Below are 27,597 nucleotides of genomic sequence, written 5' to 3' on the forward strand. Positions count from 1 at the left end.
TTCACAATTCTGTAATATTCTTTATGTTTCTATTATGAAATTATACACATAGAACTATTTTTATACATTTCATATTTATGTATCTTATGTGTATAATGTGGCTTATCCATCTTTATATGCACAGTGCTACGTTCACAGCAAATACTTGTAGAATAATTTGATGAATAAATTCATGAACAAGGAAACACATCACTTTCCATTTACTATTATCCATAATGAAAAAATACATTCTCTACCCTCTAGCAGAAAAGCAAGAGAGCCTAAGTATCATCTAGCACTACTGTCACAAATGCATTTTTAAATGGCAGCTTGTTTTTAATCTACTTAACAAAGCCCTATGATTTTCTTACTGTACTCAAACTCCAGAAGAATATGCAGAAGAAAAACATGGTGTTAATATTACTATATAACTTAGGTATATGGTGAACAACATACAGAAGACAAAGGCTTTGAAAGCCTCTGTAGTAAGTTCTGTAGCTTGTGCTGCTGTCTCTGAACTGAAGAAGAGTTTGGGAATGGCTGAGGTAATGCATCTTGACACATGTTGGTACATATTCAAAGCTGTTTCTTTTAGGATTTAAAAGGCATTGGGTAACTTCTCTGACCTTAGTCAATATTCTCTCAAACCCTTACATACTTGGGTTGTAGGGCTACCTAATGTACCCCAAATATCATTCCAATAAAAATAACAGCATCATTTTTAGTTGCAAGAAAGTATATTTCAGCCAGGTGCCGGTGGCTCATGCCTATAATCCTTGCTACATAGGAGGCTGAGATCTGAGGACTCCAGTTCAAAGCTAGCCAGGCTAGGAAAGTTTGTGAAACTCTTATCTTCAATTAACCACTAGAAAACTGGAAGAGGTGCTGTGGTTCAAAGTGGTAGAGAGCTAGGTTTGAATGCGGGTGGGGGTGGGGTGAGGAGAAGCTCAGGGACAGTGCCCAGGTTCTAAATGCAATAAAAGACTCCAGGAAAGACATATCTTAAGAAAATTTTAAAATAAAGTACAGCTGACAGGAAACTGTTATGGAAGGTTTAATGAATTCAACATTCGCTATATATCCTCCTTTTTAATTTTATGAAATTTTAGTGCAAAATAGGAATCTATTAATAATGACTGCCTATATTTATCTTAATAATGCAAATAATGTCTACATTTTCTTCTTCACATACAAATGTGTGCTAATGCATTAGATCTCACTACGGGAAGATTAAAAAAAAAAAAAAAAAACCTCCTTTATAGATTTCCTTTTTCCAAACTCATTAAGACCAAACTTATTTCTATAAATATTCTCTGTATTAAAAATTATAGAGAGTATGGTAGAATATAATACTATAATTTTTAAATCTAAGAATTAACATTTATTCAAAGTAGATGCACTGCTCTTAAGGCTCAGAAAGAAGTGATTTTTGAACTTTGGGAAACATGATAATTTTCATCATTCAACTAGATATGCAATGTACTAACATCATATTCAAGTTGGTTAATTTAATGAGAAAAAATTCACTAATAATAATAAATTTTTACAAGAAGTTCAAATAATGACCGAATATTCTTTTTAATTTTTTTTTTATCATCTTTAACTGGTTGTACAAAGGAACCACTATTTATCAAAGCAGTTCATGACTTCAATATATCTTGATTAATGTTACCCCTTTCAACATTTACACCCAACCTTTCCCAACTCACCTATTCTCTCAAATATGTAAAAAAATAAAATATTAAAATGAAAAAATAACAAAAACTAAAAGCAAACTTGCTAATGTTAATTTTAGGTAACACATAAATTTTCTATATAAACAACTTAGAAAACAAAATGTACCACATTTGTTAATAAGAATACGCTTACATAGCTTCAAGTTAGGCATTGAAAATTTGAATTTTTTTTTGTGTGTGTGTGTGTATGTTAGTCCTGGAGCTTGAACTCGGGGCCTGGGTGCTCTCTCTCAGTTTTTTGCTAATGGCTGGCATTCTACCACTTGAGCCACAGTTCCACTTCTGGCTTTTTGGTTGTTAACTGGAAATAAGTCTCACAGACTTTCCAGCTTAAGCTGGCTCTGAACCACACTCCTCAGATCTTGTCCTACTGCATAACTAGGATTACAGGTAGAAGCCACTAGTTTCTAGCTACAAGTAATTTTGAACCTTAAAACAATTGAATTTTAATTCATGTGAGGGATATGTAAAATAATCTTTAAAATATGCATATTTTATACTTACTTTTAAACTATGTCATAAAAATATGGAGATTAAATAAATTACTGGGTTTTAGGTATATAATTCATATTTGAAAATGTAAAACAAATTTCCTACAATACTATCTCATTTTGCCTGTACTGGGTTTGAACTAAGAGCGCTGCCTGGCTTGCTTGCTTAGCTGGCATTCTAACATTTGACCCATACTACCAGGCTTGCTTTTTGCTAGTTATCTTGAAATCTCCCATATCTTTTCTGCCTGGGCTGGCTTCAAACTGTGACTCTCCAGTTTTTGGCCTTATGAGTAGGTAGGATTAAAAGAGTAAGCAACTAGGAACTGAGTAACTCTTATTTCTAAATTATATAGAGGTAATCATCAAAACATGATTACAATGCATGAAGTCCAAGTTTGACCCCAATCACCAAGAAACAAACAAACAACAACAAAAAAAAAAAACACCTGAGTATACAAAGACTTTTTTTTCTTAAAGATTAAAATTTTGTTCTTACCCAACATCAGTTTTATTCTGAATAACATTGATTTCCTCAGGCTGTACCTCTGGGATCCATTTCTCTATTTCTTCTGTCCAAGGGTACCTCAGAGATGAAGGGACCACTATTAAAAGAGGCCACTCTTCTTTATAGAAATAAGCAATTGCAATTGCCTGGATTGTTTTTCCTAGGCCCATCTAAATTTAAAATAAAAGTATATGTTAGAAAATGAAGCCTAAAATATTTTGAAAGAACGTATGAAATATTATTTTAAGAATATTACTTTCAGGGCTGGGAAGGTAGTTCAGTGGTAGAGTGCTTGCCTTGCAATGCATGAGGCCCTGGGTTCGATTCCCCAGCAAAAAGAAAAAAGCCGGAAGTGGTGCTGTGGCTCAAGCGGTAGAGCTGAGGGACAGCACCCAGGCCAAGAGTTCAGGCCCCACAACCAGATCCCCCCCCCCAAAAAAGAATATTACTTTCAAAATAACTTTCCAATGGAAAATCAGTTGGATTATATGGCTCCAAGTCTGAGATTATAAAGACCTTTAAAATTCAATGAGCAAATTATATTATTTTTAAAATATCTTAAAGACAAAATGCTCCTATAAAGAATTACAACGAAAAAAAAGAAAAAAAAAGAATTATAATGATTTCACAGAATTTAGTTTTACAACATATATAGACCATTTACAATTTCTCCTCTTTGAGAAGACAATAACAAATACCTTACCCATACAGCAGACATTTTCTATTATCTTATGGCTATAGTAAGCCCTGAGTCATACACATTTTACAAAAGAAGCAGGTATTAAGAAGTTAAATTATTTAAATGAAAGATAATTGATGCAAAATTAATATGAGCTTTGTGATGTTATGGTGTCTTTCTACTCAACCATTTTCATACTAAACACTGCCCCATCTCTATGCTATTCTCATTATAAAAAGGTGGTTCCTAAATCAATGCTTATAACAGTTTTATTCATAATAGCCAAAAATGAGCACAACTCTAATGTGATTTAACTGGTGCATGGGTAATTGAATACATTCATACAATCCAATGCTATTCAGCAATAAGAAGAAGCAAATGGGACTATGGGGGTGTATCTCATGCATAGAGCACATGCTCAGCATCCAAGAGGTCTAGATACAATCCTCCTGAACAAAAGAAGCAGCAAAATACTACTTCCTACAATATGATTCCATCATAGATAATTATATATCATAGGTTACCATAGGAAAGTTGTACAGGGAATGTTTAGGATGAATATTAAAAGCAGAACAATGTTCTTTTGCATTGTTAAAGACTTTCAAAATAAAACATGGTAAATAGAAGTTAGTGAAATTGTTTATATCTGTCTTATAGTAAATGCCTAGGCTACCTTCCTTCGTTCCTTCCTTCTCTCCCTCTTTCCTTCCTTCCTTCCTTTACTTTTTGTTTGTTGTGGGCTTGAACTCAGGGCCTGGGTGCTGTTCCTGAGCTCTCTTGCTTAAGACTAGCGCTCTATCACTTTCAGCCACAGCCTCTACTTCCAGTTTTTTGAGTGGTTAATTGGAATTAAGAGTCTCATGGGGATTTTTCTGCTAGACTGGCTTTGAAACAAGATCTTCAGATCTCAGTCTCCTCAGTAGCTAGGAGTACATGTGTGAGTCACCAGCACCCAGACTGCTTAGCCATTATTTAAATCTATGAGTAAACAAATAACCAAAGAAAGACGATAGAAGTGGAATAGGTAAGACCCAGATCCAGAAAGGGTTTTTGCAGTTTAAAAGGAGTGAATAGTGAGATCAATGTTTTGAGCCATACAACTTGCATATATGGAGTCAATGCTAAAGTCTAACAGTTTTGTTGATATTAGGTCCTTGCCCATACTAAGCAAGAGCTCTGCTACCTGAGATTTCTCCCCAGTACTTTTGTTTGTAGTTTACTTTTTAGATAGTATCTTAGTAAGTTTGCCAACTTTATCAGAACTGGCTTTAAAGTGAAGATCCTTGTACCTAGATGTCCTGAGTAGCTGGCATTATAGGTTTGCACCAGTGTATCAGTGTAACAGCTGTTAATATTAAAACAAGATCCAGTTGAAGATAAAAAGTGCACTCTACCCAGTCTTTTAGAATAAAATATAAAACTGAAGTAGTTAGATGAGATAGTACACACCTATATTCTATAATCCCAGTTACTTGAGAGGCTGAGGCAGGAGAATTGTGAATTCAAGCTCAACTGTAGCTACCTACATAGCAAGTTCAAGGCAAGTATGAATCACAAAGCAAGACACTGTCTGAAAGGGGGAGGGAGGAAAGGAGGGAAGAAAGGAAGGAAAGAGACAGAGAGAACAGGAATGGACACATATGGACTATATTGTTATCAATGTAAATTAACATCTGAAATTCTATACAGCTTGCCAAAGAATACATCATACTAGATAGCCAAATTTATGATTCAATTTATGGTAGTAGACCCAGCTCTAAAGGAAAAGTAACAAACTTTGTATAACTTTTATAACTAAACCAAAGAGCAATTATACATTAATATTTTACTGCCATTTGTTTTCCTAGCCTCAAAGCCTTCCAATTCTCATACCAGAAACCACTCAAACATCACGGCTTTCTGTTATCAGCATGGTTCCAAGGCAACAGAAATTTAATAACTATAGTGTTTTGTCTGGCTTGAGCTTACATTTGTTTTCCCCTCCAAACAATTCTGATCATAAACATGCTTCTAGAAACTGAGTTTTACCCTTAATTAATGTTTTGTCTGTGGACCATACCACCACATCTATACTATAGTTACAAATCCCTGGTTTTGCTTCCCACCGTAGTTTTATAACCCATTTTTAAAATATATTTTCTCTGGAAATAACAGTCTGTTTTACTTCCCTAATTTTCTGGAAGGTAGAATTTGCTCTGTCTGGAACCTAGATTGTATTAAGAGGTCCATATCACTGTTTGTTAGTAATTTTAACAATCATGAGTTTACTTAAGAACTTTATGCACTATCTTTGCCAATATGCAAAGCACCTCTCCATTTATCAAAATTTCCTAACTGCCAAGATGAAAGATGTGGGTCTTCATATGTGGCAATGTGACGAGATAATGGAAAGAAAAAGAAGATAGCAAAATGTCCATTAGCTGGGAGGAATAGGAAGTAGCGTTCACACTGTTATTCGATAATGTATATATATTTGAAAGCAACATGTTGTAAACCATAAATGTCTACAATTTTTGATAATTATTTGTACTGGACTGGAGTTTGCATTCAAGCTGGGGTACTGTTCGTAATATTTTTACTTGAGGCTGGCACGCTACACTTGAGCCATGGCTCCACTTCTGTTATTTTTTACTGGTTAATTGGAGAGAAATGTCTCACATACTATAGCTTAGATATGGAACCAACCCAGATGCCCCTCAGTAGATGAATGGATCAAGAAAATGTGGTGTATATACACAATGGAATTCTATGCTACCATCAGAAAGAATGACATTGCCCCATTTGTTAGGAAATGGAAAGACTTGGAAAAAATTATATTAAGTGAAGTAAGCCAGGCCCAGAGAAACATAGGTCCCATGGTTTCCCTTATTTGCAATAACAGGTATATGTCTGAGTCAAGCAGAAAAGGTCAGATAAGGTGATGTTAGGGAAATGAACCTAAGATATGTATTCAAATGTTTTTTTTTCTTTCATGTGATTGTTTCTAACACATTTATAAGATAATTTCTGTGGGGGCTGGGAAGGTGGCTCAGTGGTAGAGCGCTTGCCTTGCATGCCTGAGGCCCTGGGTTCAATTCCTCAGCACCACATAAGCAAAAAGAAAAAAGCCGGAAGTGGCGCTGTGGCTCAAGCGGTAGAGCGCTAGCCTTGAGCTGAAGAGCTGAGGGACAGCGCCCAGGCCCAGAGTTCAGGCCCCATGACCGGACCCCCTCCCCCCCAAAAAATGATTTCTTTGTTGCTTTGTATGTCCCTACCCCACAGTATAACCCCTGCTTTCACTGTATTTGATATCAGTATAATATGTGGAGGGGAAGGGGAAAAACAAATCGTTTAAATAGGGATACAGGTGGACCCAGTGCAACAATGAGATGTGCAGTCATTATGTAGAAAACGGACTTTACAACTTTGGTGGGGGGGGGAGGGGAGGATGGGGGGGGAGGATGGGAAGGGATGGGAAGGGGAAACAAAGGAGGAGGCTACAATGCTTGATAAGAAATGTACTCATTATCTTGCCCATGTAATTGTAACCCCTCTGTACAGTATTTTACAATAAAAAGAAAAGAAAGAAAAAGAAAAATGTCTTACAGACTTTCCTGTCCAGGGTGGCTTTGAACCGGGTCACCTGAGTAGCTATGATTATAGGCATGAGTCACCAGCACATGGCTAATAAGTAAATTAAAAGAGAATAGGATAGGAAAATAAAAGGCAAATGAGCACCTGTACAGATAAGACCAACAAGTATCCTGATATGATGGGAAACTAGTTTGATTAGAAATTTAAGACATCTTATTTTATCTTCTAATTCCTTCCTGATAGTAAACTATTAAACTCACCCACTGATTTAGTTTGAACCTTATAACCTATTTAAAAGGTTTTTTCCTTTTAAGTTGTGGTAACTGGGATCAAATCCAGGGCTTTATGAATGCCAGATAAGCACTCTATCACTGAGCTATATCCCCAGTTCCTGTTCTTAATTGTCTTCTGAATTCTAGATTTCTGCTGTGTTTCCTGGGTAGTCATATTGTGCATGTACAGTTTAGGAGATGTCCAAAGACTTGAGGGTAATGTTTACACAGATATATTGGGCCTTTCTTTGTGGTTTGTTTCTCTCTGAGAAGCAGTGCATAGTTAAGAGAGCTAGACACAGTAGTCTCTTATTCAAAAAGATGTAAACAGTCTTTTTCAACTACATTGCTTTGAGCTTTACAAAGTAAGAACTGACTATTCAGATTTGGCAATGGAAGTGAACAAAAAGATGTAATAAAGAATCCACCTTTAAGACTTAAGGTATTGGGGCTGGAAAGGTGGCTCAGTGGTAGAGTTCTTGCCTTGCATGCATGAGGCCCTGGGTTCGATTCTTCAGCACCACATAAGGAGAAAAAGACAGAAGTGGCACTGTGGTTCAAATAGTAGAGTGCTACTCTTGAGCTGAAGAGCTGAGGGACAGCACCCAGGCCCAGAGTTCAGGCCTGACAACTGACCAAAAAAAAAAAAAAAAAGACAAGGTATGGCTCAAGGTATGTCTCAAGTCATAGTATGCTAGGGTAGCAAACATGAAGCCCTGGCATCAACTCAGTATGGCTACCACTCCCCACTCCCTCCCAGTCCCCCCCCCCCAAAAATATAGCCCACTCTAACTCTAGTTTTAAAATCTGAATGCTGACAAGTAACCAATGCTCTTACCCTTCAACAAAACCCAAGCAACTTGCTAAGAAAAGTGTGTTACTTCTTTTTGACACTGGTAGGTAATTCGAACTATGTAATCTCTGGTCCACAAGGTGAGACTTTCATTCCAGCTCCATTCCGTAATTTAGTAACAAACCAAGTCAGTCTTCCATCTTCTTTCTTTCAAGTCACTTTTATTCCTGATTTGCAGCCTTCTTTGCTCTCCCCACAAAGCCTTTATGAATAATAAAGTTTTTAATTCCCTCTCAGTGACTGTGTAACATCATCAGTGTTGACACTGGAACCAAATTCTAGATGGAAGGGTCTAATGCATTTCTTCAAGGTGACCATGATACAGAAAAAGTCACTTTTCAATATCAGTCAATAAACTGGCACTATGACTTTTATGAAAGGATTTCCTTAGACTTTGTTAGCTAGAATGGGAAAAGAATCTTAGAATTTGATCAACTTGGCATCACTGAAAAATTTCTTACTCTATCAAAGTATAATACCCTTCATCATTATACAATTCACCTAAAATGACAATCTCATCAATCTTTCTTATCTTTCTTAGTAACAACTTTATACTTTCTATTCAGCATCTCCTTAGTTAAAAGATTATGTAATTCAAGAACAAGTAGATTTTGCCATCTTTTGCATCTGTGAAAGCAATTTCCATCTTTATCTTAAGCTTTTAAAACTTTTAATTGAGGGCTAGGAAGGTAGCTCAAGTGGTAGAGTGCTAGCCTTGAGCTGAAGAGCTGAGGGACATCACCCAGGTCCAGAGTTCTGGCCCCATGACTGGCAGCAAAATAGTAGTAGTAGTAATAATAATAATAATAATATTAGTTCTAATCTCACTAAACTTTGTAAATTTGATTTTAATAGCAAAAATGATGATTTTCAATACAGATCACTGTAAAAATGTGGAAATCATTCATTCATGCAACATTTACAGACTCCAGAAGAGGAATTTAAATAGATATCACTGTGTAATTACTATTGTAAAATGGCCAAGTTAACAAAAAAGCAGAAATAAAAATATATAATGAATAATGATATACCAAAATAAAATTACAAAAAGGCCAGTTTATTTGTTTGTTTAAAGAATATAGGCAACTCCTGAAAATTAAAAAGATACTCATCAAACTGGGTGCCAGTGGCTCAAGTATGTGATCCCAGCTACTCAGGAAGCTAAATACTAGGGATCAAGGTTTCAAGCCAGCTAGGGAAGGAAAATCCATGAGAGACTTATTTCCAAATAACTAGCAAAAGCCAGAGATGAAGCTGTTCTCAAGTGGTAGACTGGTAGACTTGAGCTATAAAAGCTAAAGGACAGTACGCAGGCCCTGAGATAAGCCCTGAAACAAGCACAAAAAGAAAAACAAAAAGATACTTAATAAACACAAAAAATTTGCTAACTACACTTTTAGTTATTTGTTGTTGTTGGTTCTTGTTCTTTTTCTTTTTCTGTTTGGCATCATAGAATAGAAAGATAAGGTTTGATAGGACAAATTTTAAAAATATATGTTCCAAGCCAGGTGCTAGTGGCTCACACCAGTAATCCTAGCAACTCAAGAGGTTAAGATCTGAGGATCCCATTTTGAAGCCAGCCAGTGCAAGAAAGTCCATGAGAATCTTATCTCTAATTAACTACCAAAAAGTTAGAAGTGGCTTCAGTGACAGAGTGCTAGCCTTGAGTATAAAAGCTCAAGACAGTGTCCAGGGTCTTAATTCAAGCCCTGGGGCAAGAAAAAAAGTCCATGTGCTGGGAAGGTGGCCCAGTAGTAGAGCGCTTGCCTTGCATGCCTGAGGCCCTGGGTTCAATTCCTCAGCACCACATAAGCAAAAAGAAAAAAGCCAGAAGTGGTGCTGTGGCTCAAGTGGTAGAGCGCTAGCCTTGAGCTGAAGACCTGAGGGACAGTGCCCAGGCCCAGAGTTCAGGCCCCATGACCGGACCCCAAAAATTAATAAATAAATAAATAAATAAAAGAGACAAATAATAAATAACATTGGGCAATTCTGTTGTATAAAATTTATAAAGAAGATGATAGGGACTATTTTTCCTTTAAATATAACTTTTAAAAACATGTATTTAGACTTTAGTATTTTGAGAAAAATTTAAAATAGCTTAACATTCAATTATTAAACCAATTACACACTTCATGTAATTTTGGTAAGCAGAAATAACCACACTCAATAGGTGGCTCAAAGCTCTTAGCTCTAACTACAATGGAATTTGTTAAAGTGGAACCTTCCAGTGGTTTTAATGTTTTGTTTTGTTTTTTTACAGTTAAGGCTAAACACCATCAAGAACCAAATCCTTGACTCAATAATAGTACAAATGTCTACATAAGAATTAAATAGATTAACTTGAAGAGTACATTTTATCATTGCTTTCAAAATTGTACATCACCATTTTAGGATAATAATTATAGGTTTTCTAAATGTCTAATTCTATAAAACTATTAAAAGTAAATAACAATGATTTCAATACAAATTTGCTTTCAATTTTTTTACATTGTGATAGCTTTCAAACAATAATTTTATATACATGGCTAATGACTCAGAAACTTTTGAAATTGAAAAACAACTTATGAGTTAAAAGAAGCCTTTTTGGGGGTGGCAATGGAGTCTGGGAGACTTGTCTTTAAATGGTATATTTGTTCTAGAAAAGGTTCCCTCAATAAATCCCTTAATGTAAATTTAAAATCTTGAAGAGGATTTAAGAAAACCTACACAAGAAATATCAGACTGAAATGCTATGTCTTATACTATTTATGATTGTTAAGGGTAGTTTTAGCAGAACTATATTTTTACATATTACTGTGTCCTTTTCTTTCATATGGAGAGTTTTAGATAACATGTACAAAAATTACCATTTCTTCTTAGAATATTGTGTGTGTGTGTGTGTGTGCTTCATGTATATGTTCCGGATTCATAGGAGATGAGGAGAATAAAACACACCATAGGAATATGTATATAGGCCTAATCTCTTCTTTACTCAACACCAAAAAGTGCACACTTAAATAAATTCGCTCTTATACTGTTTTTGTGGGGCTTTGTGGGGGAGGAGTGTGTGTGTGTGTGTGTGCGTGTGTGTGTGTGTGTGTGTGTATGCGCGTGTGCATGCACGCCTGTACTAAGGCTTAAACTCAGGACCTGTCTCTGCCTCTAAGGATTTTTGCTTGAGGCTAGAGTTCTACCAATTAAGCCAAGGCTCTACTTCTTGCTTGTTGGTGGTCAATTGGGGATAGGAATGTCATGGATTTCCCTGCCCAGTTGGCTTGGAATTGTGATCTGCAGATCTCAGACTCTTGAGTAGCTAAATATGAGCCACTAGCACCTCTTTCTTGATAGTTGGCTTGTCCTTCTGAGCAGGAGGAGCAGGCTTTTTCCCAAGGAGATACACTGGGATCAAATGAAGTTAGAAAAATGATGGGCTGCAAAAAGGAGTAGCATAGGAAGAGGTCATTTTGTTTTTTTTTCTTTAAAGACAAGACATTAGGTTAGTGTTGATGGCAAAATTTACTCAGGTAGGCCTGTAATCCAACGAATAGCTTAGAGAAGCCCAAAGGGGTTATAGTGAAAAGCAAATTAGAGAGAAAGCTCTGCAATGTTCAGAAAGGCTGGATATGAGCAAAAGTACTTTAAGAATGGGCATTTTTAATTGCAATTGAATTTTAATTGAATAAATGGGTCCTTAATACATAGCATTATATTTTGTGGTACTGAAGTTTGAACTCAGGACCTTATACTTTGCTGGACCATTTGAGCTCTGACTCCAGTCTTGCTTTTTAATAGTTATTTTGAAAATGGAGTCTAGTGACCTTTTCTGCCTGGCTGGCTTTGAATTGTGATTCTCCAGATATCAGATTCCTGTGAAGCTAGAATTACAGTCATACCTCACCAGGGCTGAACAAATATGGCATTTTTATTCTGACCAGACCCCTAGGGTATTTTTTATTTAAAAGTTGCAACTTTACAAATGAGATAAAGTATACCAAAACATAAATCTGAATGAAGAGTGTTAGTATTTTTTATATTATGCATGTTCTTGCACCTTGTCTATAATAGTAAAATAAATATTTTCTAATAAATAGCTGGAGGGAGTAAAGGGTCCCAGCTCTACAATCTATGCTCAGTTGTTCTTGGAGGAAAGACAGGAGGGCTGTCTAAGAGCAGCTAAGAAAAAAATGATAATCTACTCCAAATAGTGCCAAAGATAGAAATATTTCTAAAGTCTAAAACTTATTTTTAAAATTCAATATATCAGTCCTAAAACTTGAAAGGTACCACAAAAGATAAAGAAAACTTGTATTCATAATTCATAATATTAACAGATAAAAGGAAGAATGTCATATGTCGTAGGGATAATTATTAGATATTGAACAGGTAAGGAATGATATTTAACTCTCATTACTAATTTTGTTTTAAAAGCTGCTCATTATTAACTCTCATTAGAAGGATAATCTCAGCTGGTTGTAGGTGGCTCACACCTGTAATCCTAGCTACTTGGAAGGCTGAGAATAGAATGAACACACTTCAAGGCTCTATAACACAGGCAGAAAGGTTTGCAATCCCCACCCCATTCTCAATACTCAGTTGGGTGTATTAGTATATGATTATCATCTTAGCTGGGTGGGAGCCAGAAATCAGGAGTATGGCTGTTCCAAAACAAGCCATGATACTAAATCTTAATGGAGGAAATTAGGTGTGGTGGTATGCATCTATCATCACAGTTGACAGAAAGCCTAAAAGAGGCACATTATGATGAAGGCACACACCTCATACCTATGCAAAAAGCAGGCCACCCTCTAAAACCTAACTAGCACATAAAAGGGACCCTAAATGTGACTCACTGATAGGGCACCTCCCTAATGAAACTCCGAGTTCAAACCCCACTTAAAAAAAAAGAAAAAAAGGATAATCTGTTCATATGAGTAAAACCACATATCTTAACCAAAAAGACTTATCTATGAAGAAAACAAATGTAATAATATTAGGTGAAACAAATGAAAGATATAAATGTTTAAAGAGCAGGTAAAAAGTGTATTAATTGCAGATATGATAAAATACTTTGAAATCTAAGAGAATCAGAAGAAAAGTGATTACTATATTAGTAAATCATTTATGAAAAACTGATTGTCAAATAGAAAAATAACGGCTTATCCAATTAATTTTATTAGGAATATTGACTGGTTTATTAAATTATGCTGTAGAAAAATTGGATAACTGTTTGGAATAATAATAAAACTAAGTCTTTACCTCATCTTACTATGAAACAATTTCCAGATTGGTCAAATAAATTTTAATAGTTAAAAGGAAATATACAAGGAAGAAGAGGGGCTGGGAAGGTGGCTCAGTGGTAGAGTGCTTGCCTTGCATGCATGAGGCCCTGGGTTCGATTCCTCAGCACCACATAAGCAAAAAGAAAAAAGCCGGAAGTGGCACTGTGGCTCAAGTGGTAGAGCGCTAGCCTTGAGCTGAAGAGCTGAGGGACAGTGCCCAGGCTCAGAGCTCAGGCTTCACAACCGACAAAAAAAAAAGACAAAAAAAAAAAAAGACAAAAAATTAAATTAAAAAGATACCACTATTTATTGTATCAAATCTACAACTACACATAAATTGAGGATTGAGGTTTGAGGCTAGCCCAAGTAAAAAAACTCCATGATACTTAATTTTTAAAAGAATCACCAAATAAAGACATTTTAAAGATATTTCTAAAGGAAAAGAATTAATTTATTTAAATTGTTACAAGAAAAAGGAAAGAAGAAAAGAAAATGTTAATCATTTTGCAGTTTACAAATAAACTGTAAAAATGCCACAATTGACTAAAATTAAATCCCAAGAGGTTCAATTGGTATCATTCAAATGTCAAGACATAAAGAAAGTCCACTGAGTAAACCTGAGAATCAGCTGGAGTATTATTATTTGTAGAAAACAAGTAATGTAAAGAAATAACCAAGAAGGCTGAAATATCAATTTTTCTACAAAAAAGATATAGAAAATTAACAACAATAAGATTTGCTGTGTAATTGGCTTAAATACAGGGTTGAAAAGAAATTTAAAAAATTAAATCTTTCTCTCTAGCCATAAAAGAAATGCAAATCAAAACAACATTGAGATACCACCTCACCCTAGTTAGAATGGCTAAAATCAAGAATTCTAATAACAACAAATGCTGGAGGGGATGTGGCCAGAAGGGAACCTTACTGCATTGTTGGTGGGAGTGTAAACTTGTTCAACCACTTTGGAAAGTATTATGGAGGTTCCTCAAAATACTCCACATAGAGCTCCCCTATGACTCAGCAATCCCACTTTGGGGCATTTACCCAAAGGATCACAAACAAGACCATACTAAAGCTACCAGCACAACTATGTTTATTGCAGCATTATTTACCATAGCTAAGATATGGAACCAACCCAGATGCCCCTCAGTAGATGAATGCATCAAGAAAATGTGGTATATATACACAATGGAATTCTATGCTACCATCAGAAAGAATGACATTGCCCCATTTGTTAGGAAATGGAAAGACTTGGAAAAAATATTAAGTGAAGTAAACCAGGCCCAAAGAAACATAGGTCCCATGGTTTTCCTTATTTGCAATAACAGGTATATGTCTGAGACAAGCAGAAAAGGTCAGATAAGGTGATGTTAGGTGAAATGAACCCCAAGACAAGTATTCAAATGTTTTTGCTTTCATGAGATTGTTTCTAACATATTTATAAGATGATTTCTTTGTTGCTTTGTATGTCCCTCCCCCATGGTATAACCCCTGTTTTCACTGTATTTGATGTTGGTATAATTTGTGGAGGGGAAGGGCAAAAACAAATCATTTAAATAGTGATACAAGTGGACCCACTGGAACAATGAGATGTACAATTCGTTACGTCGAAAAACGAACTTTATAACTGGCTCAAGGGGGGAAAGAGTAGGCTAGGGGTGGTGGTGGGGGAGATGGGAAGGGATGGGAAGGGGAAACAAAGGAGGAGGCAACAATGCTTGATAAGAAATGTACTCATTATCTTGCCCATGCAATTTTAACCCCTCTGAATGGTATTTTCACAATAAAAAAATTTTAAATCTTCAATGCTTTTACCATACTTATTGATTAAAACTCGTATTTTATGCCAAGAAAACACATTTTGTTTATAAAGCAACTCATAACAAGGTAGATTTTCAAGATCCAAACTATAGTTTTCCTTTCTAATGTGTATAGGTTTCTTCTGTATTTACACATGATTAGTGATAATTTCTCATGTAATGCAATGGCATTGTGCAGTCTAAGTTAATATTATAGTAAGATGAAATTTATTTGGTTTCTGATGCTTTTGTTGGGTAATATACCTCCTTCTGTTTTCCCAACATAACTAAACATATTCTTGAATAAATTATGTTTTTTTTCTTCCCCTGTCTTCTTGTAGAATTAATAGTAATGGCTTTAAAATTCTTTAAACCTATGTCTCAAAGAGGCTTAAAATTGAACAGCCCATTAATTATTACTTAGTGAATTCAAATGTAGCCTATAAAAAGAAACAAGATATGGCCAGGCACTGGTGGCTCATGCCTGTAATACTAGCTACTTAGGAGGCTGAGATCTGAGGATCACAGTTCAAAGCCAACCCTGGCAGGCACCTCCATGAGACACTTATCTCCAATTAACCACCAGAAAACCAGAAGTGGCGCTGTGGCTCAAGTTGTAGAGCACTTGCCCTGAGCTCAAGAGCTCAGGGACAACACCCAGACCCAGAGTTCAGCACCATGAACAAGCAAAAAGGAAAGAAAGAAAGAAAAAGAAAGAAAGAAAAAGGAAGAAAGAAAGAAAGAAAGAAAGAAAGGAAGGAAGGAAGGAAGGAAGGAAGGAGAAAAAAGAAACAAGATACATCAATATTAAAAGGTCTTCACTTTGTAGCCATGGTCTCTTCATTTATTAATTGGCAAAGAAGTCTCCGAATTTAATGATGCCACATCTCAAGTGGACTTTATTGACAACTACTGAGTTTTGCACCCAACAAAAACCTAGTACACATTGTTTTCAGCAGCCCATGGATCATTCTCCAAAATCAATCATATCTTAGTTCATACAAAGAATTTAAGCAAATACAGGATGATCAACATAATCCCTTGTATTCAACTGACCATAGTGGAATCAAGCTAGTTCCCAATAACAAAGCATACCCCATAGAAATTGCTCAAATACATGGAAACTGAACAGCACCCTTCTGAGCAACACCTGGGTCACAGAAGAAATTAAAAAATTTCTATAATTCAATGAAAATGAATATACATCGCAAAGAAACCTGTGGGACATGGCAAAATCAGTCCTCAGGGACAAATTTATTGCTTTCAGTGCATACATCAATCTTATCATGAAACAAAAACCGCTAGGAAAGCAAGAAAAAATTGAACCCAAAGTTACTAGATGGAGCGAGATAACCAAAATAAGAGCTGAAATTAACAAGATATAGACTAAGAAAACTATAAATAAAAGTAATAAAACAAAAAGCTGGTTTTAAAAAAAAATCAATAAAATTGACTACCTCTAGCAAGATTAACTAAAAAAGAACAGAGGATCAATAAGATCAGGGATGCCACAGGAAAAAATTACAACGAACACCAAAGACATCTAAACATGTATAAAGAACTATTTCCAGAATCTATACTCACTAAGGAAGGAAAACCTAGCAGAAATGGATAAATTTTTAGAGAAATACATATTGTCCAAACTGAAGAAGAAATAAATCACTTACTAAAGCCAATAACTTAAAATGAGTTAGAGAAAGCCATCAGAAGGCTTCCAAAGCTGCAAAGCTCCTCAATAAAATTTTAGCCAACATAATCCAGAAACATATAAAAAAAATCATATGTTATGATCAAGTAGGCTTCATTCCAGAGATGCAGGGCTGGTTTAACATATGTAAATCAATAAATGTAATCCATCACATCACAGATCCAATGTCAAGAACCACATGATTATCTCCACTGACGAGGAAAAGGCTTTTGATAAAATAAACACCCATTCATGTTAAAAGCTCTGGAAAGAATAGGAATAGAAGGAACATTCCTTTAAACAATAAAAGCCATGTATGACAGACCAATAGCCAAATCAGGAACAAGGCAAGGATGCCCACGCTCTCCACTCTTCTTCAATATAGTTCTGGAATACTTAGCCAGAGCAATAAGGCAAGAAAAGGACATTAAAGGGATCCGCATAGGGAAGGTAGAAATTTAACTATCCCTATTTTCAGATGATATGATATTATACCTTAACAATCCCCAAAACTCCACTCCCAAACTCCTAGAGCACAAAAACCACTTCAGCAAAATAGCAGTTTACAAAATTAACCCACAAAAATCAGTTGCCTTTCTGTACACCAACAATGTATAAGCAGAAAGAGAAATCAAGGAAACAACCCCATTCACAATAACCTCGAAAAAAAAAATCTAGGAATTAACCTAACCAAAGCTGTAAAGGAACTATTTAGTAACAACTATAAAAGCCTAAAGAAAGAAATCATAGAGGACACCAGGAAATGGAAGGACCTTTGTGTTCTTGGATAGGCAGAATTAATATCGTGAAAATGGCTATACTGCCAAAAATAATATACAAATTCAATGCAATTCCCATTAAAATTCCAATGATGTTCTTTACTGAAATAAGAGAGAACAATCCAAAAATGCATATGGAACAAAAAAAGACCTAGAATAGCCAAAGCAATTCTAGGCAAAAGAAACAACACAGGAGAGATCATGATACCAGATTTCAAGCTCTACCATAGGGCTATAATAACAAAGACAGATTGGTATTGGCACAAAAACAGACCCGAAGACCAATGGAACACATTAGATGATCCAGAAATAAAATTACATACCTACAGTCAGCTAATATTTGACAAAGGAGCCAAAGACATACAGTGGAAGAAGCATAGCCTCTTCAACTGTTGGTGCTGGGAAAACTGGGCAGCCACATGCAGAAAACTAATAGTGGACCCCAGCCTGTCACCATGCACTAGCATCAAGTCAAAATGGATTAAAGACCTTAACATCAAACCTGAAATTCTGAAACTACTGCAGGGCAGAGTAGGAGAGACACTCGAACTTATAGGCACAGGCAGGAACTTCCTGAACAGAGTCCCAGGGTCACAACAAACTGGAGAGACTTGACAAATGGGACTTCCTTAAAAAGTTTCTGCACAGCTAAGTACATAGTACCAAACTAGAAAGACAGCCCACCAATTGGGAAAAAAATATTTACCAGCAATATATCAGACAAAGGCCTAAGTAACATCCATTATATACAGGGAACTCAAGAAACTAATCTGTCCCAAATACAATAAACCAATCATGAAATGGGCAAGGAAGCTAAAGAGAAACTTCTCAGAAGAAGAGATAAAAATGGCAAGGAAACACATGAGGAAATGTTCATCATTCCTGGCTGTAAAGGAAATGCAAATAAAAACAACACAGAGATACTACCTTACCCCAGTCAGTATGGCCTACATCCTAAATTCAGCCAATGACAAATTCTGGCAGGGATGTGGAGAAAGAGGAACCCTACTGCATTGCTGGTGGGAATGTATATTAATACAACCACTGTGGAAAGCAGTCTGGAGGTACCTCAGAAAGTTACATATAGACCTTTCCTATGACCCAGCCATACCACTCCTAGGCATCTATCCTGAACAACAGGAACCAGGATACAAGGACACATGCACCTCCATATTCATTGCAGCACTGTTCAAAATAACCAAGATATGGAAACAACCCAGATGCCCCTCTGCAGATGAGTAGATTCAAAAACGGTGGTACCTATATACAATGGAATACTATGCAGCCAATAGAAAGGACAAAATAGGGCTGGGAAGGTGGCTCAGTGGTACAATTCTTGCCTTGCATGCATGAGCCTCGGGTTCGATTCCTCAGCACCACATAAGCAGAAAAAGCCGGAAATGGCGCTGTGGCTCAAGTGGTAGAGTGCTAGCCTTGAGCTGAAGAGCTAAGGGACAGCGTCCAGTCCCAGAGTTCAGGCCCCATGACAGACACAAAAAAAAAGAAAGAAAGAAAGAGAGAGAGAAAGGAAGAGAGAGAGAGAAAAAAAGAAAGGACAAAATAATGGCATTCGCAGGGAAATGGATAAAACTAGAAAAAAATCATTTTGAGCGAGGTGAGCTAAGAGCAGAGAGACAAATGGCACCTGGTCTCCTTGATATGTGGATGTTAAACCCAAAATGCAAGGATATGACAAAGTAAACAGGGCTTGAGAAACAAAGGATCTCCACTCAGTCATACCATTTCTAAATGACTCCATATATATTCTTAGAAATATATACATATATATTAGAAATATATATTTAGAAATATATATATATATTTGCACATCTGAGGAAGCTACGAGGAGGACACAGAATCAGAGAGAAACGGGAAAATATACAACAGAGTGGCACATTAGCTGGCTGCACTGGACATTGATGAAAATGAACTAAGCAACTCAAGGGCAGCAATAGGAGGGAGGGAATGAGAAGGAAAGAGGGAGCAGCTTATACTAAGCAAAAAGAAAGATAAATGTACTCATTTTCTTGCCCATGTAATTGTAACCCCTCTGTACAGTATTTTCACAATAAAAAAAAGAAAGAAATGTACGATACCACCCGATGTGGAAGATATAGTTGTATCATCAAAGCTGAAGAATTCACAAACATTATAGACCATGATAATGACAATTTGCCTGTGAAGGTTAAAATATGTTTGTGACTTTAAGTATCACTATTTCACAATACTTTAAAATTTATGAAATTTATATAAACAATCTCAATTAAAAATTATTTTTAAAAAAATTGAAAATTGAGATGATCATGGTTCTAAAGCACCCTGGGGAAGAAACCTTCAACTCTTTCAACCCATAGCTGGGTGCAGTGACACATGCCTGTGGGAGGAGAGTGGAAAGATCAGAGTTCTAGGCTAGTGAAGACAGGAAAGTCTGTAGAACTCTGTCTCCACAGAAGGAATCTGGACATCATAGTATGCTGCGACTATGATCCCAGCAATGATGGAAAGGCTAACGTAGGTGAACTTTAGGAACAGGCACTAGCTGGACGCAAGATGATATGCTAAAAATAACCAGTGGGGGAAATAAGGGCTGGGGGCATGGCTAAGTCTAATAAGCATGAGATCCTGAATTCAAATCCCAGTACTGCCTCCAACACCAAATAAAATAATATTTGAGTTATCTAAAATTCTTCCTAGAAAAACCTCATTTGTTAAAGGCATAGACATATAAGATTTTTGTATTTTTTTTTTTCCCAGTCGTGGGGCCTGAACTCCGGGCCTGGGCGCTGTCCCTCAGCTCTTCAGCTCAAGGCTAGCACTCTACCACTTGAGGCACAGCACCACTTCCGGCTTTTTTCTTTTTGCTTATGTGGTGCTGGGGAATCGAACCCAGGGCCTCAGGCATGCAAGGCAAGCACTCTACCACTGAGCCAACTTCCCAGCCCCGACATATAAGATTTTTAAATATATGTTTTAGCTCAACCTTGTAAATCAGCTTTAGAGACTTTGGAACAAGAAATATGAGATTAGAACTTGTGGAAAATGCAAACGAAAAAAGAAGCATTCTACTAAAACTTTTGGACTACTGATGAGTAAAATTAGATAAAATCTTAAGATATATATTCATATATATTCATATATTCATCATTTAATTTATTGTGTATTTTTAAAGAATTTTAGTTCATTAAGGACACTCAGTCTATAAAAACAGATGAGGCAGGAAAGTTTATAACATCCTCCTTACAATGAATTCAGAAGCATTACTGCATAATAATAGGGCCTCAGATGAGATAATGGCATTCGTTTTTTTGTGCCTTTCAAATACTTTTGTGAACTATAAGCTATATTACAAGAGGGTGGTTTTTTTGTCTCACTCTGGATAGGATGAAACTCAGCATCACTGACACTTCTGCTCTTCATTTTGAATTTTGTTTGAGGCTACTGAGGGAACATTATAATAATCCAGTATGCATAACAGCAGGATCCCTGAGCAAAAATATCCTCAGCCTCCAAGCAATTCAGAGAAGACTTCTTTAATGTTGAAAATGCAATCAATTGCATTTGTGCTTTGCAAGTTAATGTTCAAGATAAAAATCTCAGTTTAAGAGAAAGCTTGAACTTACTCAAGAAATCAGGAAGACTTTATGGCAGCCATTTTAATAAAGTTTAAAAAAATCAGTCATGGATTGAATGTGTTTGTCTTCCCCAAATTAATATGTTTAAAGTTCTAACCCCCAAGGCAGTGGTATTAGGAATTAAATGCTCCAGGGGCAATTAGACCATGAGGTTGAAAATATAAACTATACTAATCCCCAAAATGGGATTAGTGTACTTTTGAAAAAGATTTCAAGGATTCTTTTGCTGCTCTTACTATGTGAGCACAAATGAAAAAGATGTGTGAAGTAGGAAGCAGTCCCTACCAAACATCTTGCTTTAGTATTTCATAGCCACTAGAACTATAAGTAATAAATGTTTGTTGTGGAGGCTAGTACATGTTTTTATTATAGCAGCTCACAGGGATTAGATAATTCTCAAACTCCCAAGCCCACTTAAAATAATTTCTTTCATAATTTCCTCCATCCCTGAAATATTGGGAGGTAGGTAGTTAATAACTGTGGAGCTGATTTACAGCACTGATGACAAATAGACAAGACTAATAAGCAATAATTCTTTTTTGTTTTGTTTTGTTTTTGTTTTTGTCAGTCCTGGAGCCTGAACTCTGGGGCTAGGCGCGGTCCCTCGGCTCTTTAGTTCAAGGTTAGCACTCTACCATTTGAGCCACAGCGCCACTTCCAGCTTTTTCTGTTTATGTGGTGCTGAGGGATTGAACCCAGGGCCTCATGATGCAAGGCAAGCACTCTACCACTGAGCCACCATCCCAGCCCAATAAGCAATAATTCTTGTCCAGATGAAGAATTTTTTTTCTTCTTTGTAGGTCCCAAAAGGTCTCCTTTTCTTAGCTTTTCCATTCAATCTAGTGTTCTACCATTTGAGTCATAATTCACTTTTACCTTTTGGCTGGTTAACTGGAGTTAATAGTCTCTCAGATTTATCAAACTTCAACCCCCAAATCTCAGCATTATGAGCAACCAGGATTACAGATATGAGCCACTGGTGCCTGGCTAAGAGACCCTTCTTGACTAGCTTAAATTATCGAGTTAACAATCACCACAATGGATTAGATAAAGGTTTTTGTTTGCTTGTTTTTATCGGTCTGGGGCTTGAACTGGAGCTTCCCTTAGCTCTTCAGCTCAAGGCTAGTGCTCTACCACTAGAGCCACAGTGCAACTTCCAGTTTTATGAGTGGTTTATTGGAGGTAAGAGTCTCGTGGATTGGCTTTGAACTGAGATCCTCAGATCTCAGCCTCCTGAGTAGTTAGGATTACAGGCGTGAGCCACAGGCACTTGGCTAGACAAAGGTTTTGTCTTCTCAGTCATTCACATGTTCATTTATTAGGCATTAACCTGTGATCTACAATTCTTCAGACAATTATGGAAAAGAATTAAAAAGCAAACATATATAGCAGGACATTATTCAAATTACAGCAGAAAATGAGAGCAAAGGGGTACCAACCAGTCATTAGGTACAGACATAGTGCTGTGTGAAGAATGGCATGAATGATAACTTTTTAGAAGGACTTAAACTAAAGGGATACAGAGAAAGTAAACTCATCAACAAAGAATGGCATATGTGGAGATTCCAAAATATTTTAAAAATATATTGTATTTTGGAATAGAATAAAATGGAAATAAATTAAAATGTGTTTAGTAGCTGAGATACTATGCCTTTCAAAATAATTTCACAAGAAAAGTATTTATTATTCCTTACTTTAAACGTGACATTATTGAAGCTCAGAGACATGTTCCATTTGGTTTTGATGGTTGTTGATAGAGATACATGAAAGTATGGAAGTATCACTAGAATTTCTGCTAGAAAATAAAAATGAAAGAGAACTGGCAGGCTTATGAAGTGCTTGACTACTCATGCAACAGGGCACAATAGAGTATGTAAGAAACATAATTCCAGTGGAATATATAGCAGCTATGTTCGTTTGATTCATTCTGGCCATTGACAGAGAGAGCACTTACTAAGTCATTATATGATGCTACTGTTGCCCTAACACCCAAATCAGACAAATACTACAAGAAAAAATGATAAACTATTCTTTAATGATTCTAGATGTAAATATCTTCAAAAAATATTATCTAATCAAGTCCAAACTATATACAAAAGAAATATACACCACAAATAGGTGCATTTATTCTATGTATACATGGTAGTTCCAAAGTTTGAATATTTAATAAATTCATTAACACATTAACAAAAGAATACAAAATATATGATCATATCAATTAATGTAGAAAAGGTACTTGATATAATCCAACATCCATTTGTGATCAAAACTTTCAGAAAACTAGCAATACAGAAGAATTTTCTCGAGTTGATTAAAAAAAAAAAAACCTTTTGAAAAAACAAAGAACTGCTAATATCAGACTGCCTGGTGAGAAACTGGAATGTTATTTACAAAGAATAGACAGAAAAACTTCTAAAATTAACAAGGGAGAGTAAAGAATACAAGATAAACATATACATTTCAGTTATTTTTAATAGAACAACAAACAATGTAAATATATTTTAAGTGTACTAGTATTCCTAAATGAAATTTATAGTTATATATTTAGTGGATCTATTTCTGGACTTAACAGAAGAGAACTCAAACAAACAGAACTACAAATATGGTCAATTGATCTTTTCTTCTTCTTTGATCTTTGACAAAGGAAGAATAGTAATTAAAGGGAGAAAGGAAACCTACTTGATAATGGTAATAGAACAATGGAAAATCAGCTGTTTGCCAGTAAAAATAAAATTAGATATTTATAATTTTCACAAATATTAACCCAGACTAGATAACACATACAAAATATAGAAGATAACATAAGAAAAATCTAGATGACTTTAGATTTGTCAATAAGCTCTAAATGAACAATAAAAGAAAAAAAATGATAATCTAGACTTCATCTACATTAAAATTATGTGAAAGACATTGGTTGAAGAATTGCCAGGTATAATGGCTCAGCCTTGGAATATTAGTTATTCAGGAGGCTGAGATTTGAGGATCACATTTCAAGCCAGATTGAGCAGGAAACACCTTGAGACTTTTATCTCCAATTAAGCACCAAAAAGCCAAAGTGAGCTGTGACTTAAGTGATAAAGCACTAATCTTGAGCAAACAAACCCTCAGACACATCTCCTCAAGCCCTGAGTTTAAGCCCCAGGACAGGTGGGAAAAGGAAAAGGAACTGACAGTGAAAAGTATTTCTAAATAGTTTTTATTTACAAATGCAAGTGGATTACACCTATAAACCCAGACACCTAAATGACAGGTAGAAAAATTATGGTACAAGGCTGACCCTGGCAAAAAGACTTATGACTCTATCTGAAAAATTAATGCAATTAAAAAAAAGAAGAGGTGGGGAGTGGTTCAAGTCATAGAACACCTGCATGAGGCCCTCTATCTCTTCGTTTTTAAATTGATAAGTTAACATTGGAAGAATCTGCATCATCACATCAATTTTCAGGTCTTTTCAATACAACCTAACAAGGAGGTTCTCTTTGGTTTCTAAAAACATCCACATATTTCTAGCTACAGAGTAACAGACAAAGCTTGGCTTTTGTCTACAGAAATACTTCTACCTATGTACTTTTTTTTTTTTTGGGTCCGGTCGTGGGGCCTGAATTCTGGGCCTGGGCGCTGTCCCTCAGCTCTTCAGCTTAAGACTAGTGCTCTACCACTTGAGCCACAGCGCCACTTCCGGCTTTTTTCTTTTTTCTTATGGGGTGCTGAGGAATTGAACCCAGGACCTCAGGCATGCAAGGCAAGCGCTCTACCACTGAGCCACCTTCCCAGCCCCCTACCCATGTACTTTTAACAGCATTGAACATGTTGCATAATCTCTCCTCCCTGTATGGTAAATATAGGGCCTCTATCACAAATACCTATTAATTTGTTCCCAAATAGTCACCAAACAAGTCAAACCAGGAATTATTTCCACCTTGACAAATGGTTCCCTTTTTCTTTTGAAAAAGGAATGATAGAAATAGTGTATTTGGGGCTGGGAATGTCACTTAGTGGTAGAATGCTTACATAGTCTGCATGAAGCCTCAGTACCATATAAACAGAAAAGGCTGGAAGAGGCTCTGTAGCTCAAGTGGTAGAGTGCTAGCCTTGAGGAAAAGCAGCTCAGGGACAATGTCCAGGCCCTGACTATAAGCACTATGACTGTCAAAAAAAATTATATTTGATAATACTACCCTCCTCTCTGCTAAAATGTTACAGGAAGTAAACTAAAGAAAGTACACTAAAGAAAACCAAGAGCTGGTGGCTCACACCTGTAATCTAGCAACTAAGGAGGTTGAGAACTGAGTATTGTGGTACAAAGCCAGATGGCACAGGAAAGTACATGAGATTCTTATTTCCAACTAACCACCAGAAAATTGAAAGTGAAGCTGTAGAACAAAGTAATAGGTAGAGCACTAGCTTTGAGCATAAAAGCTCAGGGACAGCTTCCAGGCCCTGAGTTCAAGCACCAGGACCAACAAAAAAGAAAGCTGTGGGTGGGGGAAAGGGGGAACTTACAAGAAGTATTACATAAGAGATATATGAAAATATTCTGGGTCCAATAACAGACACTACAGACAAGACAATCTATATACTAAGAAAATTCGGTCAATTCTGACACAGTAATAGCTACTCATGTAAGTACAGGGTTTTTCTTAAGTCAAAACACTACAAGACTTTGCTAAAGGGGCTCAGAAGGTGGTAGAGTGCTTGCCTCACATGCATGAGGCCCTTGGTTCAATACCTCAGCACCACATAAACAGAAAAAGCCGGAAGTGGTGCTGTGGCTCAAGTGGCAGAGTGCTTGCCACTTGAAGAGCTGAGGGATGGTGCCTAGCCTTTATTTAGTTCAAGCCCCACGACCGACAAAAAAAAAAACAGAATTTTGTAAATACTAAACTTGTAGAAAGAATACCAGCCTTTAAAATCTGACAAGGTAGAAAGAATGCATGCTGAATATTTTCCCTATGTACCAGGCAATTGAATTTTCTCCTATATGTTGATATAAAACTATTTTCACATTGAAATATCCTTTTAGGAATAAATACTTTCAATAATTCTCAAAGAACAAATGAACAAAGATGTACTTTAAAACTGATTATTTAAAAAAACATATAATAGGACAACATTCTAACTATGCTCCATGATTGGAATTCCATTAGTATGTATTACAAGTTTACAAGTATTTCTGCATACTACTTAAAACAACACTTAAGTACATATAAATGAAGAAAATGAAAAAAGAGGTAATGCAAAGCTTAAGCTAAGTATGTAAAATTCATTTGATAAATGATTGCAGCTTTGTTGCTTACCTAAAATAGTTATGTAATACACAATGAGTACACAATTAAGGAGAATAAAAGAAAACTTATATCTACATTTCAGTTTTAAGTGAATGACTGTCATATATAGTAGATGGATTATACAAAGACTGAATGCATTAGAATGAAGTTAACTAGAAAAATACTAAAAGGAAAAGGGAGTAATATCAGTGAAATAAGTCATTTGTTTCTAAAGATAGAGAAGATCACAGCAGACAGCTAAATTATACAATACTCAAAGTGTGTATTCAAGTGTCTTTAAAACAATAACACAGAAGTAAAACTGCTCTCTTAAGGCTTTCAGCTATTGAGGAGTCGAATAATCATCACTATCAAAATATACTTTTAAATTTACCAATCAGAAAAATGGTTGACCTTTAAATTACAAATTTCACTTCCATCTCTAATCTCCATACCATTTGCGGTAAGAGAAAAAGAAGAGCATTAGAAAACAGAATTAAGGTCAAACTAGAGTTCATATAATTTACATATATACAAGTTCTTTCTACTTCAACACTTTTAATATACTCACTTTCATCTGCAGCAGCTCAATAATATTCCATGAAAATAGCATTTCAACTCAACCAATACAATAGTATGGGAGTAATAATGAGCTGTGATCTTAGATTTTTATACCATTCTATTTATTTCTATAGCTTGTTTTTTGTATTCATTTGTAAAGGTGAGGCTTTTCTGGTTAACTGACATTATTAATAGGATTTAACATCACAAACCATAAATCAAGTAGGAATTAAATAATTCATCTTCAAAATTCTATTGGTTTTTGGTTCACTCCTATATTCCTAGCTACTCAGAATGCTGAGACTGAGGTTCAAGGTTCAAAGCCAGCTATGCATGAAAGTCCTTGAAACTCTCCAATTAACCACCAAAAAGCCATAAGTGAAGCTGTGTTTCAAGTGGTACAGAACTAGCCTTGACTATACCACTCAGAGATAATGCCCAGGCCCTGAGTTCAAGCCCCAGGATGGGCACCAAAAAAAGAGGAATTGTAAGTATTATAAAACTCAATGGCTCTTTGAGCTAA

The 27,597-nt window shown here is 36.0% G+C and overlaps 1 protein-coding gene across 4 annotated transcripts in view; it reads right to left on the minus strand.

Annotated features, from left to right (window-relative positions):
• Zranb3 (zinc finger RANBP2-type containing 3) overlaps positions 1-27,597 on the minus strand; it is a 210,834-nt gene that overhangs the window by 88,789 nt on the left and 94,448 nt on the right. For 3 of the 4 annotated variants that reach the window (XM_042683551.1, XM_042683549.1, XM_042683550.1), the window contains exon 4: positions 2,706-2,884. In XM_042683551.1, the coding sequence (XP_042539485.1) occupies positions 2,706-2,884 (179 nt within the window). Of the gene's footprint in view, positions 1-2,705; positions 2,885-27,597 lie in introns of those variants that run through there. The other variant, XM_042683552.1, reaches the window with a different exon arrangement.

This window comes from Dipodomys spectabilis, unplaced genomic scaffold, assembly GCF_019054845.1.
Source record: "Dipodomys spectabilis isolate Male_0828 unplaced genomic scaffold, ASM1905484v1 ptg000081l, whole genome shotgun sequence".
Taxonomy (NCBI): domain Eukaryota; kingdom Metazoa; phylum Chordata; class Mammalia; order Rodentia; family Heteromyidae; genus Dipodomys; species Dipodomys spectabilis.